General features: G+C 61.3%; 1 protein-coding gene across 6 annotated transcripts in view; it reads right to left on the bottom strand.

Moving 5' to 3' along the window:
* The window catches only part of RIMBP2 (RIMS binding protein 2), a 220,203-nt gene that overhangs the window by 12,742 nt on the left and 190,500 nt on the right, over positions 1 to 16,961 (bottom strand). For 4 of the 6 annotated variants that reach the window (XM_072953352.1, XM_072953350.1, XM_072953353.1 and 1 more), the window contains exons 11-16: positions 15,976 to 16,797; positions 12,283 to 12,434; positions 10,872 to 11,333; positions 9,019 to 9,162; positions 6,991 to 7,149; positions 2,315 to 2,432 (exon numbers count right to left, since the gene is read on the bottom strand). In XM_072953352.1, coding sequence (XP_072809453.1) covers positions 2,315 to 2,432; positions 6,991 to 7,149; positions 9,019 to 9,162; positions 10,872 to 11,333; positions 12,283 to 12,434; positions 15,976 to 16,797 — 1,857 coding nt within the window. Of the gene's footprint in view, positions 1 to 2,314; positions 2,433 to 3,868; positions 4,493 to 4,760; positions 4,933 to 6,990; positions 7,150 to 9,018; positions 9,163 to 10,871; positions 11,334 to 12,282; positions 12,435 to 15,975; positions 16,798 to 16,961 lie in introns of those variants that run through there. The other 2 variants (XM_072953349.1, XM_072953354.1) reach the window with 2 other exon arrangements.

Consider the following 16,961-nt stretch of genomic DNA (forward strand, 5'->3'; position numbering starts at 1 on the left):
GTGAAAAAGAGCCTATTTTTTTTCACGCAGGAAAGACTGACTTTTTTAAATGCAGTGAACTAGGGGGCGGGGAGAGCTGGGAGGTAAAGCACGCGGCCCGGCGCGCGAGGTCCTGCGCTCGCTCCCCACCTCACGCCGATGACATGGTTTTGAGTCTGGTACGTGTGGAGCTACATAATCTTTGTCTTTTTGATTCAAGAGGGGCTTTTATTTTTAATTGAGGAAACCTAGAGCATATTAAAAGGTACAGCATTTTTTGTGAATGCATTGCTTATTAAAAATACATTTAGAAAGGATACAGTCTGCAGATTTAAGTTCCTCTGGAGAAAAAAATGGGTGCTTTTCGAGTCCAGCCGAGTTCTGGGCTGTTCATTACTGCCCCCGCACAAGGAAGCATAACCACCCGGGGCTGGCCGAGACCGGCCTGCTGGCGCGTCGCTGACCGTGCTGTCCCCCCCCACCCCCCGGGTCTGGGGCAGGGCTCTCCTCTTTTTTGGTGGCTGCTGGACACACTTCACTCTCGTCCTTCGAAAATACAGCAGGCCGTCCGGTCCGTGCGCGAGCCGTGCATGCGCGTTTAGAGCCGACACTGACTGTGCCTGCGGTGTGCTTTCTGGCCCTGCTGCCCGGTAAGGGGTCGGGCGCAGTCGCGGCAGCCCTGTCGTGGGCTTATGGAGTGCTTTTTTGAGTTATAAAGAGGCCTTTTGTTAAGGTGTTAGCAGAGCATCACTCCTCCTGCGAACCTGGCTGGCGTCTCACTAGGAGGAAGACAACCCTGACCCAAGGGCACTCAGAGACACTGATTCCGCCTTTACTCCCTCGTCCAGGTGCCGGCGGGAAGCACCGTCATTTTCTATTCTTGGACTTTCCTTCTCTGTCCCAGGAGCCTGGAGGAGGCGGCCACCAGACCTCCCCCAGAGGACACCCCTTCCAGGGCCACGACGTGCACTGCCCACCGGGGAACAGGGGCCGTTCGTGCAGAGGGCAGTGCCTGTGGTCGTCACTCGTCAAAGTCATAACCAAGTGAGGGCTTGGAGACCACGTTCCACAGGAGGAACAGCCTCGGACCGGCCCCACCTGGTTCCTAAAGACGGTCGGTCCTGGCACGTCATTTCCGTTTTAAGCCAGGGGACCAGCCCCGACCTGTGCAGCTGTCCCCGAGGGAACCACACAGGGGAACTGAGGCCTGAGGGGGCGGTGCGAGCTCACAGCCGTCAGGAGCCACGAAGGCTCGGGACGCCCCCGCTCTGAGGGCGCCCAGCGTCCTCCCTGCCTGTGCAGGTTTTGTTATTTTTCAGCTAACTGAAAATACTGTTTTTAAGACTCTTTAACGGTCTATGAAATTTTTACTGATAAAAATAAACACATCCTAAAAACTATAAAGATGGAAAAGCAAACTTTCCCCGTTGTTTGGAGCCTCGGGGGACCTGCACTGCCTTTAAAAGGCCTTCATCATTTTGGCTGACGTGAGCGGAGACCAGCTACCGTTTGAGCCGGAGCCGCTCCCACATGGCCGGGGCTGTGTTCCGGGTCTCCCCGGGCTTTGCGGTTCCCTGCTTTGTCTCACATGTGTGAGCGTGCTGACTGCCAGGCTCTGTGGTCCCGCCTGTGATACTGTCTGGGACTGTTTGGGCCGCAGTTGGTCCCAGTGCTGGCCAGGGGGATTCCCATCCGACCTTCAGCCACGCTTCCCCTCGGGCAGATTGGTTAGAATGAGCAGAATGACAGCTTTCAGCACTGCTGGCTGAATTCCAAAAAGTGATTAAGGGAATGGAAACAGCCGCCAGAGGGTGACTTGGGAACAGCGGGTGACCAGATGGACGGGGGCAGCACACCCTTCCCGAGACACATCTGGGCCTCCTGGTGCTTTTCACAGCTTCAGTTCCAGGTGCCGAAGCGCTGCACGCATTCGGATAGCTCTGCGTCTGCACGGGGCCTGTGCAGACACCGGGAGCCCGGCCACCACCCCTGCCTCCGCTGCCCTCACCATGGGCATCTCAGCAGTGCGTGAACGGGACCCCGCGGGACGGCCCTTTACCATCTCTTCAATGCTCCCACCGGCAGCCTCTCCAGGAAAACAAAGTTAAGGAGAAGCTGACGGAAAAGGTCAATATATTCGGAGAATACTTACAAATAGGTTTTCTTTCTGCTGTCTCTGCCCTCTTTTGCCATAAATAACCAAGAACTTTTTGTACTTAGTTGAAAATACAGAATATGATCCCTAATCTTTTTTTCAAACGTTCAGACTGACGACCAAACAGCCATCTGCTCTGGGGGTAAAAGAAAGAGGGAGGCCTCGATCGGGCCCACTGACCGGTAGCGAGGCCCATCACTGGCCGGGACCTGTGGGGGCCAGCGCTGCCGCGGGACAGCCTCCGGGCCACACGATCCGCCCTCCCAGCCCGTCCTGCAGACGCCGGGTTTCCTAAAATCTGAAGACAAAACAACAACAAAGTCAGAAGGCTTGGCAGCCGTGGGAACCGAAGGGTCAAGTCAGCCCAGTCAACCCCACTTGGAAGCACAAGCTCTAAAGGCAACTAAACGTAGCTTTTAACTGAAAGGTTAGCTGAAGGGCCCGAGAGGGGAGCGCTCGGTCCAGGCGCTCGCCTCTGCGCGCGGCTGCTCTGCGATCGTGGGGGCGGGGCAGAGAAGCCCCGGGAGGCATCTTTTTTGCTGCTACTGCTGCTGAAGCCAGATATTTTGAACCAAAGTGAGAGTTGCTTAAATACACCTCCTTCCTGGTCTCAGGGCAGCCTGCCCACCTCCAGTGACCACAAAAGTGGGGGAAACACGGCATTTCCGAACGCCCTGCTTGGACAAAGCTGTACATGAGGCTCCCGAAAGCTCGGGGACGGACATTCCCGTGTGTTGTCAGCTTTGACGCTCAGGGCAGCGTCTTGGCCCACATCCGGACACAATAGTCACCCGAGCGGCTCTGCTTCACAGATATGTGCACCTCTGATCTGCACTAAAGGTTAGCATCGTAAAAGAGAATCAAACCAAAACCTCCAGCTCCCTGGCGCTGGGAGTCAGGAAATTTTCAGGGAGCCAGGGGATGAATCCGGGCTGGGAGTTCTGGTGCTCAGCGTGTTCCAGGCGGGGAACAAACAGGCTGTGGCCTGTGGGGCCGGCGCCCTCTTGTGGCCAGGTCGCAAACTGCACCGGCTCAGGCCCAGGCCTGGCACCCAGGGGGGTCTCACCTGTGTTTTCAGGGAAAAGTCCAGCATGACAGGAAGGAGGACACAATAGGGAGATGAATGAAGCCTGGAGGGAGTCCCTGCTCTTGAACACACTACCACGCCTGGAAGACAAGGCACGGGATGTGTCTAGAGCTGATGATGGAAAATTCATTCTGAAAACTGGTCGCAGGAAAGAAACAGGAAAAAAAAAACAACAAACCTTTTGGAACAAAGGCAAAAACGAATCTCTTCAATAACTGTTCTCCGTTTTTTCTAGTTATAAAGGCCCAAACCAACCACAACAAAAAACCAAAACCACAACAAGAGAAAAACCTTCAGTCCCACCATAAAGTCAAAAGTAAGGCCCTGTGGTTCGTTTTGGAAAGTACGTGTTGCCAAACTTCTGGATAATCGTAGTTCAGCTAACCCTTAATTAAAATTTAGATTCAGTTGTCCTTTAATTAAAGCAGCCATAATCATCACTGATTTGGAAGTGGGGGAATCATTATTCTAAAGCAAAGAAAAGAAATCATCGCATGGTCAAAAGACATGGAAGCTGAATAAAGCAAAGATGCACGGAGCGCTGAAGCGAGCCGGCAGACCCCCAGGATGGACACCAACATAAACCAGCAGGGTGAGAAGATGGACTGGGCTGGCAGGCAGATGTGAGGGGAGGCCACGTCACACACCCGGGGGGGCGGCTGCGCGTGCTGGGCAGTGGCCCTGCTGTCGGGCACGTCTGAGCTCTTCCTCCAGGCATCCTGGGCATCTTCGGGACCCGCGGGCTCCTCCCAGCCGCACTTGCCGGGGCGGGGTCTCTCTGGGCTCGGGGGGGCGTCCTCGCTCCTGGGGACGCCGCCGGGCTCCTCTTGCTCCCCAAAGTCCTCTTCGATGCTGCTCTGCCGGGTCAGCGTCCGGCGCCGGGCCAGCAGGGGCCTCGGGCCTCTCCTGCTGGGACAGCGCCCGGGGCCCGCGCTGCACGGGGCAGCCGTGCTTCGGAAGCTGAACCACAGCTCCTCCTCTTCACTGCCACAGTCCAGGCCGCTGTCTGGGCTCCGGGTGGCCGAGCGGCTGAACCGACAGCCTCTGTCTTCCAGAAGGAAGTCGCCGGCGGCCCTGCGCTCTGCGGGGAACCTGGGCACGCTGGCCCTGGAGGAGTGCCCTACGCCCTGCTTGTGCGAGAGCTCGCAGCGCTCTGCGTCCTCCTCCGCCACTTCGGGGATACTGAAAAGTTTCTTACTGTGGTGGGTGTGCTGGGGGTACCCGGGGAGTTCCAAGAAAGCTGCCTCAGGGGTCCTATTCCTAGGGCACTCCTGACAGGGGCGGTGTGTGAGGACGGGTGCCAGGAAACAGCGTATGATCAGACATGAAGCGGGCAGAGGAAGGAGAGAAAACACAGACAGAATTAGTCTCCGAGGCGATGAGGGGCGGAAAGCATGCTTGTACCCATGGGGGGCGATGGCACGCGCTGGCCAGGCTCTGAGATGAGAACAGAATGGGTGGGGCGGATGTGCCGGGGCAGGGGAGGGGCACACGCAGGGGCCAAGGCCACCTGCAGGGACAGCCATGCAGCTCAACCAAGGACAGAGCGGCAGCTGGGGCGCGAGGAGCTGGGCGCAGGAGGCTTCACGGTGACTCAGGCGCTGGGTTCTGCGAGGCGGCTGTGCCGGACGGGGGCGGGGGCACCTGAGCCCACTACCCTCTGGCTGCACCCTCAGAAACTCAGAAGGCAGCAGCTGTGGGGTGCTGGTGGCTGAAGACAATTCACAAAAGTGACCCAACTGAACCGCCAGGACCCTCGCTGCTGGAGGTCATCCCAGCACTCGGCACCCCCTGACATCCAGTCTGGTCTGCTGACCTACCACCACTCTCCCTGGCTTGGGTGTGAGCGTGTGAAACTGGGGACCTGGGCGCTGAGCCCCCATCCTGGTCCTAGGAGGTCTGTGCTCCATCCACGTCTGTCCCTCTGGCACGCCTGGACTCCAGGCCCTGAACGAGCAGCCGCGCCCCCGCCAGCATGGGCTGCAGGGCCCGGCCTGGGAACAGCCACCCAGAGGTGGCCTGACGAACGTCAGGGGTGGACACAACTGCCCGCCCATCCTTGCATGTGGTTCTCTCTGCAGGGACCTCCCTCGGCCCAGTCCTCTGCTCCCGTGGAACCAGGAGTCCCTCTTCGCGGACTCCAGGAAGCCAAGCCCTGCCTTTCGTCCTGTCAGAGAGGCGCTGCACCGCGGGGGACAGCGCACAGGAGCTCTGGGGTCTGCAGCCCCCGCCGCCCCGCCAGCCCGCAGCCCTGCGCGCAGGACCTGGCAGTTTGCCTGGTGCAGCAGCACCTGCTGAGCGCCTGGGGCCCCGAGTGCCGGGCAAGGAGGCGGGCGGCACATGCTTCTCTCATGGATGTCTGTTCTGGGGAGTGTCGGGGAACAGGCAGCGAGGGAGCAGGGCGGACCCCCAGACTGCGTCTCCCCGCAGCTCTGACCTCCCCGTGGCTGCTCTGGGGCCAGGGCGGTGCTCGTGCGGCTGGGTTGGCCTTTCTCCCTGCCCTCTTCTTTCCACACAATCCACAGAAGTACGACCCCAGGAGCGGCCCCCGCCCAGAGGATGGGAGGGAAGCTGACACGCTTCACCAGCCCCGCCATGAGCCCTGCGGGCAGCTGGGGAAGCAGGGGATTGAGTGGCCGGTCAGGCGGGACCACCGGCAGCTTGGGGCCTCCCTCCGGCAAGAAGGGTCCCTGTGAATCCTGCTGGACGGTGGCTCCGGGTGGCCAGGGCAGGGGGAGGAGCAGGAGCCGCAACCGTGCAGGTCTGCATAGCGACCTGGCATGCTCTCTGGGGGCGGAGCGTCTCCAAGGCCCTGCAGGGGCCTCTGCTGGGAAAACGGAAGTCAGTCTGCTCTGTGCAAGTGGGCACCGAACTGGTAGCCAGATTTGGGCGCTGCTTTCTGTCCACCATTCAAAACGCACGGCTCCGCGTCCTCCGAGAAGGCCTGGGGCCGGGCGCGGCAGCCCCAGCAGGGTTCCCCCCACCGAGGCCTTACTCAGTTGAGAACCCGTGGGCCGCACCAGCTCTCCTGCCCTTTGTCTGTCTACCCCCCAGGCTGGGAGCAGCTGCAGGGCAGGGGCCACGTCCATCCTCACCCCCAGCCGCGACCAGCTCGTGCCGGGCGAACAGACGTCCAGCAAGAAAGGCCAGCAGCAGCCGTGGCAGCACAACTCCCAGGGGACCAGGACGCACACCCAGGGCGGCTTCTTCAAGCTCAGTCTCTGCTAAGGTGACCCCCCCCCCAAATCAAACCCCCGCTGACGGCCACACCAGAGGCGGAAGCAGAGGGTGCAGGATCTGTCTCTGGTGGGAGGTGCCTGGAAAGGGGCTTGTGTGTGGACCCCCCTGTCCTCCAGGACGGCCGACCCTCCTCTGACCTCCTTCCGTGCCCCTCTCCCAGCCCCCGGCAGGGCCTGCCTCGGCTCACCCCACCACGGGGCCTCCGCACGGCCCCAGCTGGTCCCCCACGCGCCACAGTCTTTGTTCTATTCTTTTCAATTCAGTTCTTAGTACAAATTGGGGTGTCCCTGGGAAGTGCCAGCTGGATTCTCCCAGACTCCTTCAGCTAGGCTTGTGGCAAAGAGGAGGGACAGGAGGGCCGGGGAGAGCCCGAGTGCAGATTCAATAGTGAGAAAGCAGCCCACCCACGTCTGCGGGCTCTGCTTGCTGGGCAAGGCCCCTCTGGGGCTGGCCTGGCGCCCCAGCAAAAGGAGGGGATGGGATGCCGGCAGGGCCGGCGTGGAGGGACCCGGTGCCCCTGCGCACTGACCTTGAGAGCGTTGTGGGCCGCGCCGCTGGGCCGCCGCCGGCCCCCGTCTTCCAGCTGCATCTCAGAGCAGAGCTCCTCCTCGTCCTCCTCCATGATGTCGGACAGGTCAGACCCCCGGCTGCTCTCCGTGTGGTAGTCATCTCCGTGGCCACAGTGCGGCTGGGGCAGGAGAATGGGACGCGGGTGGAGGGGCAGCCCCCGACAGGGCCTCCCTGGCTTTGCCAGCTCTGGGCTGGGACAGTGTCTGGATGTCTGCATGAGCCACGTGCCTTAAAGGTGAGGGAACCACGGTCTCCCAGCACGCGGCGAGCTGGGGTGGCAGAGAGAGGACCAGACCCGGCCTCCCAACTCCCAAGGCCAGACGGGAGTGGGCAGAGGCCCTTGGGCTCTGGGCAGGATGGCACCATGGAGCTTACGAGACACATGGGGAAGCACCACTTTTCTGGGTCCTATCAGCACCTCCAACTTAGTGGCTGGACAAAGGATCAAGCCAGAGGTTGCAACTCAGGTGGCAGCAGGCTTGGGACCTGTGGAGCACGTACACTGTGCCTAGGGTCGTGCAGGAGAGGGTGCTGGGGTGGCGAATGGGTGCGTGTGCACCACACAGGGACACTCAGGAGTCCTAGGACTGCCATGGAGTTGGAAACACACATGTGCACACGCCGGGGCATCTGTGGAACAGCCTGGGGAAGACCGCATCACTGGGCGCACGCGGGGAAGTCCGGGTGCAGCCGAAAGGTTTGATTGCAGAGCAAGAGAGGGCAGCTTGCTCATGTGTAAGCCAAAGCCTCTGCAGCCGATGGGGATCTGAGAAGACGGGATGGCCCCCAGCCAGGGGTCCCGGCCCCCACCACATGGGCACCCATCACTCAGCACGGCCCGTGTCACCCCACGCCGGCTGCACGCCCTACGTGCACAAAGATGCTGCTTCTGCTGTGTGTGGATTAAGAACAGCTGCTGGAAAAGACTTTTCTAACAGACGGAAGAGCCTGAGGAGAAACCCTCCTCTTCTCACCCCTCCCTCCCCCTTCCTTCTTGGGGAGCTGTCACAGGAGAATGTGACAGTTGGAGCTATGGCAGCTGCTTTGTAACCATGAGAAAAAGGCCAAAAGAACGGAAGATTCAGAACCTGGAGCCCAGACACAACTGAGCAGTGGAGCCAACCCTGTAAACTTCGAGACCTCCCACGATGCTGGGTAGCGAAACGTCTGTGGCACCTTCGTCACTGTTAGTTGGTTGTTCTGTTTCTCATGTGCAAGCTAATGCAAATACAATTACTTTAATCTTATCGAACCTGATGACTGGAGAAGCTGGGTATCTTGCCTACTAGCAGTAGCAGAGCCAGGAAGTGACCCCAAGTCTGTGAGGGTCCAAGGCCCTCTTCCTGGAGAGGCTGAGTCCCTGCCTGGCTGTCGAGGCAGGTGCTGAAGGGACTGAGGTGTCTTCCAGCTCTGACGTCTCAAGGTTTCAGGACTCTCCAGGCCCCAACCTTCCTGCTGTCCAGTGATAGGTCCTGAAACCACTCAAGGACATTTCTACCAGCAGGTGCGTGAGCGGAACGCTGGAGACAAAACCCACCCTGGGTGCATCTGTCACTCGCGGGCCTAGTCTGGAAGGGGAAGTGTCCCTCTGAGGGCAGGATGCTGACCGTTTGATTTCTGAACCCCTCATGACGTCTTGCATGCAGCAGATGCCGCACAAACTTCCGCCAGATTAACATGAGTAAAGACATTACAGGTTTTGCCTAAACTGAGACCAGGCAGTTACCTGCAGACTTACTGAGCCACAAAGTCACCCCGACACCCCCTGGACACTCGCGCAGGGCCGTCGGTGGGGGAAAGCCTCATCGTGAGACTTCTGAAACTGTTCCCAAATGAGGTCACAAACGCACAGGCCTTGTGAAATCTAAACTCCCCAAGCCACCCACGACCGCTGTAAGCCGGGCCTGCACCTCCCCCTCGGGCTCGTGGGCCTGAGGCGGCCGAGCCCCGGCATGCACCGCCCCGCGGGGGCTCGCAGCCCTCTCACCGGCTTGCCGAGCTCGGAGCCCTGCAGGAAGTCGTCCACCGAGGCACCCCTCCTCCGGACGTCGGGGGACTCGTAGCCATCCTCCTCGTCGGAGTTCGCGTACTGCCCGCTGCTCCGCTCCAGGAAGACACTCCTTTTCTCTAACTTGGAAGAGAAAGGAAAGAGACGGGTGAGGGGAGGTGTCGGGAGGTGTCGGGAGGTGCGGGGGAGGGGGGCCGGGGTTCCAGGCTCCTTGTCTTCCAGGCGGCGTCCTTCCCTCCCCCAGCCCCTGGCCGCCTCGGAGCCCCAGGGTCACAGGACTCGGGCTGAGTGAGCCAGTGCACCGGCTGCCGGTGAGCCGGCCTCCCGCCCTCCCCAGAACTAGCCCTGGCCTTCGCGGGAGCTGACGCGCAGGTGCCAAGGAAAAGCTCCTCTTCCTCTGTTGTCACCTTGGCCTCACTCTTGATATGATCAGTGACCCTTTCCTGAAAACGGAAGCTCAGATGTTTGCTCTCCCTGCACACCTTCTGGAAGAGGAGCCAGGCTGGAGGGCCAGCAGCCCCGGGCCTTCCTGGGCCCAGTGTCTGACTTCATCCCACTCTCAGGGGTGCTGCCTGGGGGCCTCAGGGTGGCAGGATGTGTGGCTGCCACCTGAAAGGGGAGGGGGCAGCGCTCACCCGCCGGCCCCTTCCTGCCCACAGGCTTCGCCAGAAGCACTGAGCCTGAACTCCTGCTTTGTGGGCCACGAGAGCACAGGGGCCGCGGGCCCATGGCAGGCATGCATACTGTGAAGCTGAGGGCACGCAGTGCTGTCTAACTGCTGACAGACTGGGAGCGTTTGCATCAAAGCCTGGATGTCCAGTTTCCAGCATGTACTGGAGTGCTGCCGCAGGCTCATCCCTTCCAGTTGTCCTGGCCGTGGCCTGCGTGCCCCAGGTCCCGGCCTGGCCCAGCCCCAGGGATGCCCAGGAAGTGGGGGTCTCCCAGCACCGGCCTGGGTATCTCTCCACCTGCATCTCAGAGGAGGCACTAGCAGGGTCACTGCCCCAGGGAGACGACTCAGGATGGCCGGGCTGAGAAGACCACTGGCCGCCACTGTCCCCCCGCTAGGGCCCTGACCTCAGGCTTGCAGCACACAGGCTGGGGGTACCCTGGTAGATGGACGCGCCCGAGGAAGAGGTGGGGGAGGGGCACAGGGCCTCGCCCAGCTCCAGAGCCTGCTCTCCTAGGCTTCCTTCGTAGATGCTTCTTAAGTTTCACGTGTCACTGCCCCTGCCGCCTGGAATACGGCCCCACCACCGTCCAGACAGCCCTCCCCCCACGGCCCAGACAGCTCCAGGGACAGGCACGCCGACACATTCACGTGCATCCACTTCTGTGTGTGACCGTGTCTGCATACACACGTGTGTGAACGTCTGTGCGCATGTGTGTACATACACACGTGTGTAAATACGTCCATCCCTATGTGTATGCCTCAAATGGGCAGAGCCAGGAGGGGAGCCTCATTTAGGAGGACAGGTCCTAGGAGGCACCTCATGGATCCCTGGACACAGACCAACGCCCAGTGAGTGGGATGCTCGCAGCCTGTCTGCTAAACTAGGCTGGGAGACAACCACTTCCTCTGGTTATCCAGGTCCACGTTTACGACACAAAAACACAGTGTGGCTCCCTCAGGATCAGGCCTAAACCGCAGTCCTCGGGGGGAACTGGAGGATAAACAGTTGTTCTTCCCCCCAGGTCAGGGCAGCCACCCTGGGTGCTTCTCTTCGCAGACGCGGGTGCTGGTGGGGTGTCCCATCCCGGGGGGCTGGAGGGACGGAGCGCAATCCACACAGCCCGTGCAGCGGAACCAGCGAGGGAACGGCCAGCCTTACCCTGCTGCTCTCCGCCACCCTCTGCGCGGCTTCCCGGGCCATGGCCTTGGCGACGGAGCTGGAGACCGGGGCGCCCTGCGGCTGCGGGAGGACGCGGCTGGGCGAGGGAGACCTCCTCCCGGGGCCCACGCCCTGCAGGCCGGGCGGCTCCAGCATGTGCCCGTGGGCGGGGGTGGGCACCCGGCTGAGCCCCCAGGCCTCGTCCAGCTTGGCGTGGGGACCCAGGTGCTCTTCTTTGGTGTCGGGGGCTCCGGCACTTGCTAACGGCTTCGGTGTGGGAGCAGTTCTCGGGTAGGGGGTTGGAGGCACCAGGAGGTCGGGGGGAATGGCAGCGGTGGCAGAGTCTACGGACTCGCCCTGCGCAGAGAGGGTCCGCACGGTCACGCCCTTGGCTTCCAGGCTTCGCAGCCGCACGAGCTCGACGGCTGCACTGTCCGCCGTCGGGGAGATGATCTCAGCCACCTGCGCACAGAGAGCCGCTCACGGGCTGCCCGGGCCCCGGGCACTGCAGACCCCTCGCCAGCGGCCAGGGATCTGGCCACCCCCCCCCAACATCTGACTCCAGCCAGGCTGCACAGTCTGCAGCCCCCGCTCCTGCCCAGCTGCTGGAGGGTCGCCGGGACGGCTAAGCACACCCTCTGCTTCCACACCCGGAAGCAACGCGGAAACGAATGCGGGGCCACAGAGGGAGCAGGACACCGGGCTTGTTACTGCCGAAGCGCTGCACAGAGGAGCGCTAGGCAGAGCCCGTGTCGGCTTCCTGCTGCTGCGGGGAGACAAGACCGCACGGGGCCTCTGCTGCAGGGGAAGCCCCGCCCGGTGGGCCTCCTGCGTGCACGGAGCGGGGGGCATCCGCAGGGGCCCCTCTCCCAGAGGGAACCCAGACACGTGCGTCTGACCCGTCACCTCCTAGTCTGGGGGACAGTGGGGAACAGACAGAAGCCTGCTCGAGCCCCTCAAGGGCAGCGTGTCTCTCGTCTGCCAGGAGGGGTGGCGCTGAGCTGATGGGTTTCCCCAACACGGCGGGAAGGGCCCTGCAGTGTTTCCGAGGCGCCTGGACCTGCGGCCGTCCGGCCAAGAACCAATGTGGTGGAGTCCTCAAGCCTGCAGAGGGGGGCTCGAGATCGTGGGACTCAAGAGAGGTGAAATGCTTGGTCCCTGGGGGAGGAGAACAGGAACGGTCCAGAGCAGGGCAGGCAGGCAGCGCGGGAGGCAGAGAGCATTCTGGAAAGGAGGGCGGGGCAGGAAAGGACGGGGGCTCTCAGCATTCCACACCGGGCCCTGGGGTGCCAGTGCAGCTGGTGCTTAGTGAACGCTGGCGGGCTGAGGAGAGGGGACACCAGCCTTCAGCGAGCGGCAGGCGGGCGGGCGGCCGGCCCTGCGTGCAGGCGCAGCCCCAGCAGAAACTCACCCTCTGCCCTTTCGCGTACACGCCATAGCCGGTGACGTTGGCCCCGTTGGACAGTCCGGTAGCCGTTAGGGCGGGCGGTTTCCAGGACACCTGGACGGTGGCTGGGGTGGCCCCGGCTTGGACGGTGATGTCTTGTGGGGGGGCTGGAGGACCTGCGGGGCAGAGGCAGAGAGATGTTCACAACACGGCCCTTTGGCAGCCGAGCCGCTAAGGCTGGTGGCACCTGGAAGATGGTGGCATCTTTCAGCGAAGCCTCTGGGGAAGGAGGGAGAAGAGGAGAGGTGGAATAGAGTGGGGGGCGGGGCGGAGCAGCAGCTCCCAGGGGCCCCACGGTGCCCCTTGAACTCCTGCTCACTGACCTCCGTCTCCACGGCAGCCTGTGACCCCAGCCTGGCCAGTCAGCCATGAGACGCCCCCTCCACCGTCACCTCTCCCCTCCTCTTCTGCACCACCACCCGCTGCCCCCTCACCCCGGCCCTCCCTCTCTCCAGCAAACTTGGGAGCATGTAGGCTGGACCACACATCACCCATCTTGCCACCTCGCTGGCGAGGACAAAGCGGAAAGCTGGAGAGAGACAGGTTCTGACGAGGCCCGAAACTGGACCTGGCTCTGCACACCCAGCAGCCCCAGCTGACCCGCTTCTTCTGTGCCCAAACCACCTTGAACCGTGCTCACTGGGTCTCCCGAGACCGTCCTAGGCGGTCACTCCCAGCAACAAGGAGGCAAGGGTCACGTCGCCGGTCACCCCATCAGCTCCTGGTCTCACTCAGCAGGAGGGCCCGTCTGCACCCCAACCCATGGGCGCCTCCCTTTCCTCTGGTGCAAAACTCCCGGCACCCTTGTGTCTGAAGTATGGAAACTTATATTTGGAAAGGAACGTAGAGGTATCAGGGGGAAGGCCATGAGCTTCACGTCCTCCAAGGCCTCGCTCAGGCAGGTCCTGGGGGCGGCTTGGTGGGGAGGGACGGCTGCAGGCTGAGGATGTCTTACGCGCCACTCCTAGTTTCGGATGCTTTACATCCCTCGATCCAAACAGCCCTGCAAGTTCCTCCTCAGCTTGCAAAGGAGGAAGTTAAGGTCGCAGGGAAGCCGCTCGCTATCAAGTGCTGGCGGCAGGACTCACACCAGCGCTCGCCTGCGGCTCATCTGCAAAGGAAGGTGCAACTCCACCCTCAGCACGTGGCGGGCGATACTGGGCTTCGGAGCTCCTGCCCAGCCTGGTTCAGAAGTTACACTCCACCTGGACAGTCCACTCAAACAGGACAGACAGCCTTGTTACGCTTTTTTTTTAATTGAAGTATAGCTTCTGCACAGCAAAGGAAACCATAAGCAAAACGAAATGACAACCTACAGGATGGGAGAAAATATCTGCCATTGATTCAACTGACAAGGTTTAATTTCCAGAATATATAAACAGCTCATACAACTTAACAACAACAAAAACAAACCCAATCCAAAAATGGACAGGAGACCTAAACGAGCAATTCTCCAACGGCAACATACAAATGGCCAGTGGGCCCATGACAAAAAGCTCAGAGTCACTAGGTATCAGAGAGACGGAAGTCTAACCACAGGGAGGTACCGCCTCGCAGCAGTCAGTAAGGCTTGCTCCCCTTAAGGGCGAAAGTCAAGAATGAAACTGGTCTGGACCGGGCTGGGCTCCAGTTCCTGCGATGAGAGCGGCCACAGGAAAGGCCGGGTTCGCTGGTGGAGGAGGCTGTGTCCTGCACTCCAGCCCACCCCTCCTCCCAGCCCAGAGCGGGGCCGGTGGTGAGGGGAGCCGTGCTGACGCCCACCATGTGGGGCGTTTCGTCCCGCCACACACCTGGTGCCGGGGCTCACGCTGAGCGAGGTTCAAGGTGGCCCTGCCCCCACCTCTCACTCCTGTCGTGGCCACGGTCAAAACTCTCCTCCCGGACGGGCAGCGGAAGTCACCTGCTGTGGACCGGAGGCCTGTGTCCCCCCAGACCCCCGTGCTGGAGTCCGAAGCCCCAGCTGACGTTACTGGGGGTGGGCGTCTGTGGGGGTGACTGACACCAGTGCCCTTACTAAAGGCCCAGAGAGCTCCTGCGCCCCGGCGTCCGCCAGGCAGGGACACAGCGAGAAGACGTGGTCTGCCGACCAGGAAGCGGTCCCCACCGGACACGGGGTCTGCCCCCGCCCTGATCTTCGACTCCCAGCCTCCAGAACTGCAAGAGGTAGATGCCTGTTGTTTACAAGCCCCTCAGTTTATCTTGTTACAACAGCCCGAGCTGACGAGACACCCAGGAACTGGGTGTGAACCTGCGGGGACGTGCCCTGGGCTCCAGGCCTCCTGCTGGGTCTCTGTTCCTCCCCACCTCCGCGTGAGCTTCTCCAAGAAGCCCTTCCCAGCAGTCCCAGTGGACGTGCTCCTTGCCTCTCCTCCGAGCCCAGTGGAGCCCCTGGGTTTGGGGTTTCTCGTTTCTTCCCCCCCCAGCACTGACCACAAGGCTTCACGGCAGGCATCACTGTCCCAGGGTCCTCAGCGGACACCCTGACAGGCAGGCAGGAAGCCGAAAGCCATCATCCAGCACAAACAAACTGGCCTGTCACAGATCAGCACCTACTCAGACACTCTTGCTCCTTGAAGGGGTCTGTCCCACCTGCCCCCAACCTTGTGGTCTGTAGGTCAGACTCTAGTTGATGACAGATTTCAAAGAGACTGGAAAGCACAATAAAATAAAAAGCAAAGCCACTGCGAGTTGGAAAGCCAATCCCGCGTTAGATGGGAGCCTTCACGCGGCCACTAAAGATGATTCTGGAGCACGACTGAACTGTCTGCACAACGGCTGACCCATGAGGCTGGGCGGAGCTGGGTCCACTATCACGGAGACAAATCCAAGCAGGGTGTCACGACCAGCATGTCAAGGGCATGAGGTGAGCATCCCAGGACTAAGAACAGCCCTAGAGGAGACAAAGCACGCCCCCAAGTACTTCTGCAGACGGGACCTTCTTTGCTCCAAGAAGCCTGGTCTTCCCGGTGTCCAGGCTCCCAGGCTGGGCACAGCCTCCTGCCCGACTTGGAAAGGCTGCCTTGTCCGTGAGCCCAGCAGAGCCCCACATGATGGAACCTTCTGGAGGCAGAGGTGGCAGCTGCCCCTTAACCTAACAGCTCTGGGATCCTATGAAGCAGAGGAAGAGCTGACCCAGGAGGCTGGTCCATCCCACCCATCTCTTTACAGCTTCCGGGGAGGGAGTGGGGGGGAGGGGCGTCCCTCCCTCCTCCTGTCACAGCTGAGAGCACAGGGGGGGTGCCCGGGACCCAGAACGGCATCGCAGTGGAACTTCCTCTACACAAACTCAGCCACCCGTGTTAGATACACGTGTGCACCAACAGGAAGGAACGACAGAGCAGGAGATCGGTTCTGAGAGGGTTGCGGGCATTCACTTCTCCAGTCCACCCACTGAGCGCACGGCCAGAGGACGTGCCGCCGGGAGGCGGAGCTCTCCCACCCGGTCCCCCGGGAGGCCGTCCTCTCCTGCTGTCCGCGGTGGGGTGAGCCTCTTGCAGATGTTAAATGTTTCTAACAACGTGGCCCCTGGACACAATCCAAGTCCTCTCCTCTCCTCTCCTCTCCCGTCTCTCTCTCTCTCCCTTTCATGGACCAATGCGTGCACACGTGGGGGACACCGGGGGTCACCTCCCTTGGGGCCGCCGGAGGACGGCTCACCTGCAGGCAGCGTGGAGAACTCCACGAAGGCCTCCTTCCTCTCCCTCTGCTCCAAGGGCAGCTGCCACGGCACCTGGTGCGGCCTGGCCAGAACCTTCACCTTGTAGGCCATGTTGGGCCGGAGGTTCAAGAACTGGTACTTGTACCTGGCAGCCCTGACGACGTCGAACTCCTCCTCGTTGAGGAAGATCACGTGGCTGTAGTTGCTGTTGGTGGGCAGCCAGGAGAGCTGGGCGGAGATCTGCGTGATGTTGTCCACCCGCAGGTGGGAGGGCGCCACCACCACGTCCTTGCCCACCAGCAGTGTGCACTGCAGTGCGTCCGAGCTGCCTCTGCTGGTGACGCACTGCACGGACACGCGGTAGGTGCAGGCCGCTGTGTTCAGCTTCTCGATCAAGGCCTTCGTCCGGCTGCCCAGCGTGAGGCTCAGGCGCATCTCCTGGTCCACCAGCACGTTATAGCTGCTCACCGTCCCCCAGCCCGGGGGCCCGGCCGGGGGCTCCCAGCCCACAATGACACTTTTGGCGAGTTGCTTGATGAGGGTGATTTTCCGAGGGTAAGGCACGATGTCTTCTCCAATGTCGTCAATGTTGACATCCAGCGTCCCTGCCCCGCTGTCGGCGAGGCCGGAGTCCGTGAGCGTCGGGGAGTGGAGGTCCAGGACACTCTCCCCCTCCAGCGGGGAGATGCCGATGCCGGAACGGTTGATGAGGTTCTGCTCCTGGTCACTCGCCAGCGTGCTGGCCAGCCGAGACTCACTGTCCTGGACAAAATCCACGAAGTTGGAGGGCACCAGGCCCCTCTGCCCATCCAGGAGTTCGCCTGTTGGGCACAAGAACAGTTAGGGCCCGACTGTCACGTGGGGGGCCTGAGGTCCTGCCGCAAGTCTGCACCTCCCACGATGGGACCCTACGGAAAGCAACGAGGTTACGGTGGGATCTTCAGCTCTTAACATGCACCACTCAAACGTCACCTCGCCCAGACCC

The sequence above is a fragment of the Vicugna pacos genome, chromosome 32, assembly GCF_048564905.1.
Source record: "Vicugna pacos chromosome 32, VicPac4, whole genome shotgun sequence".
NCBI classification, from domain to species: domain Eukaryota; kingdom Metazoa; phylum Chordata; class Mammalia; order Artiodactyla; family Camelidae; genus Vicugna; species Vicugna pacos.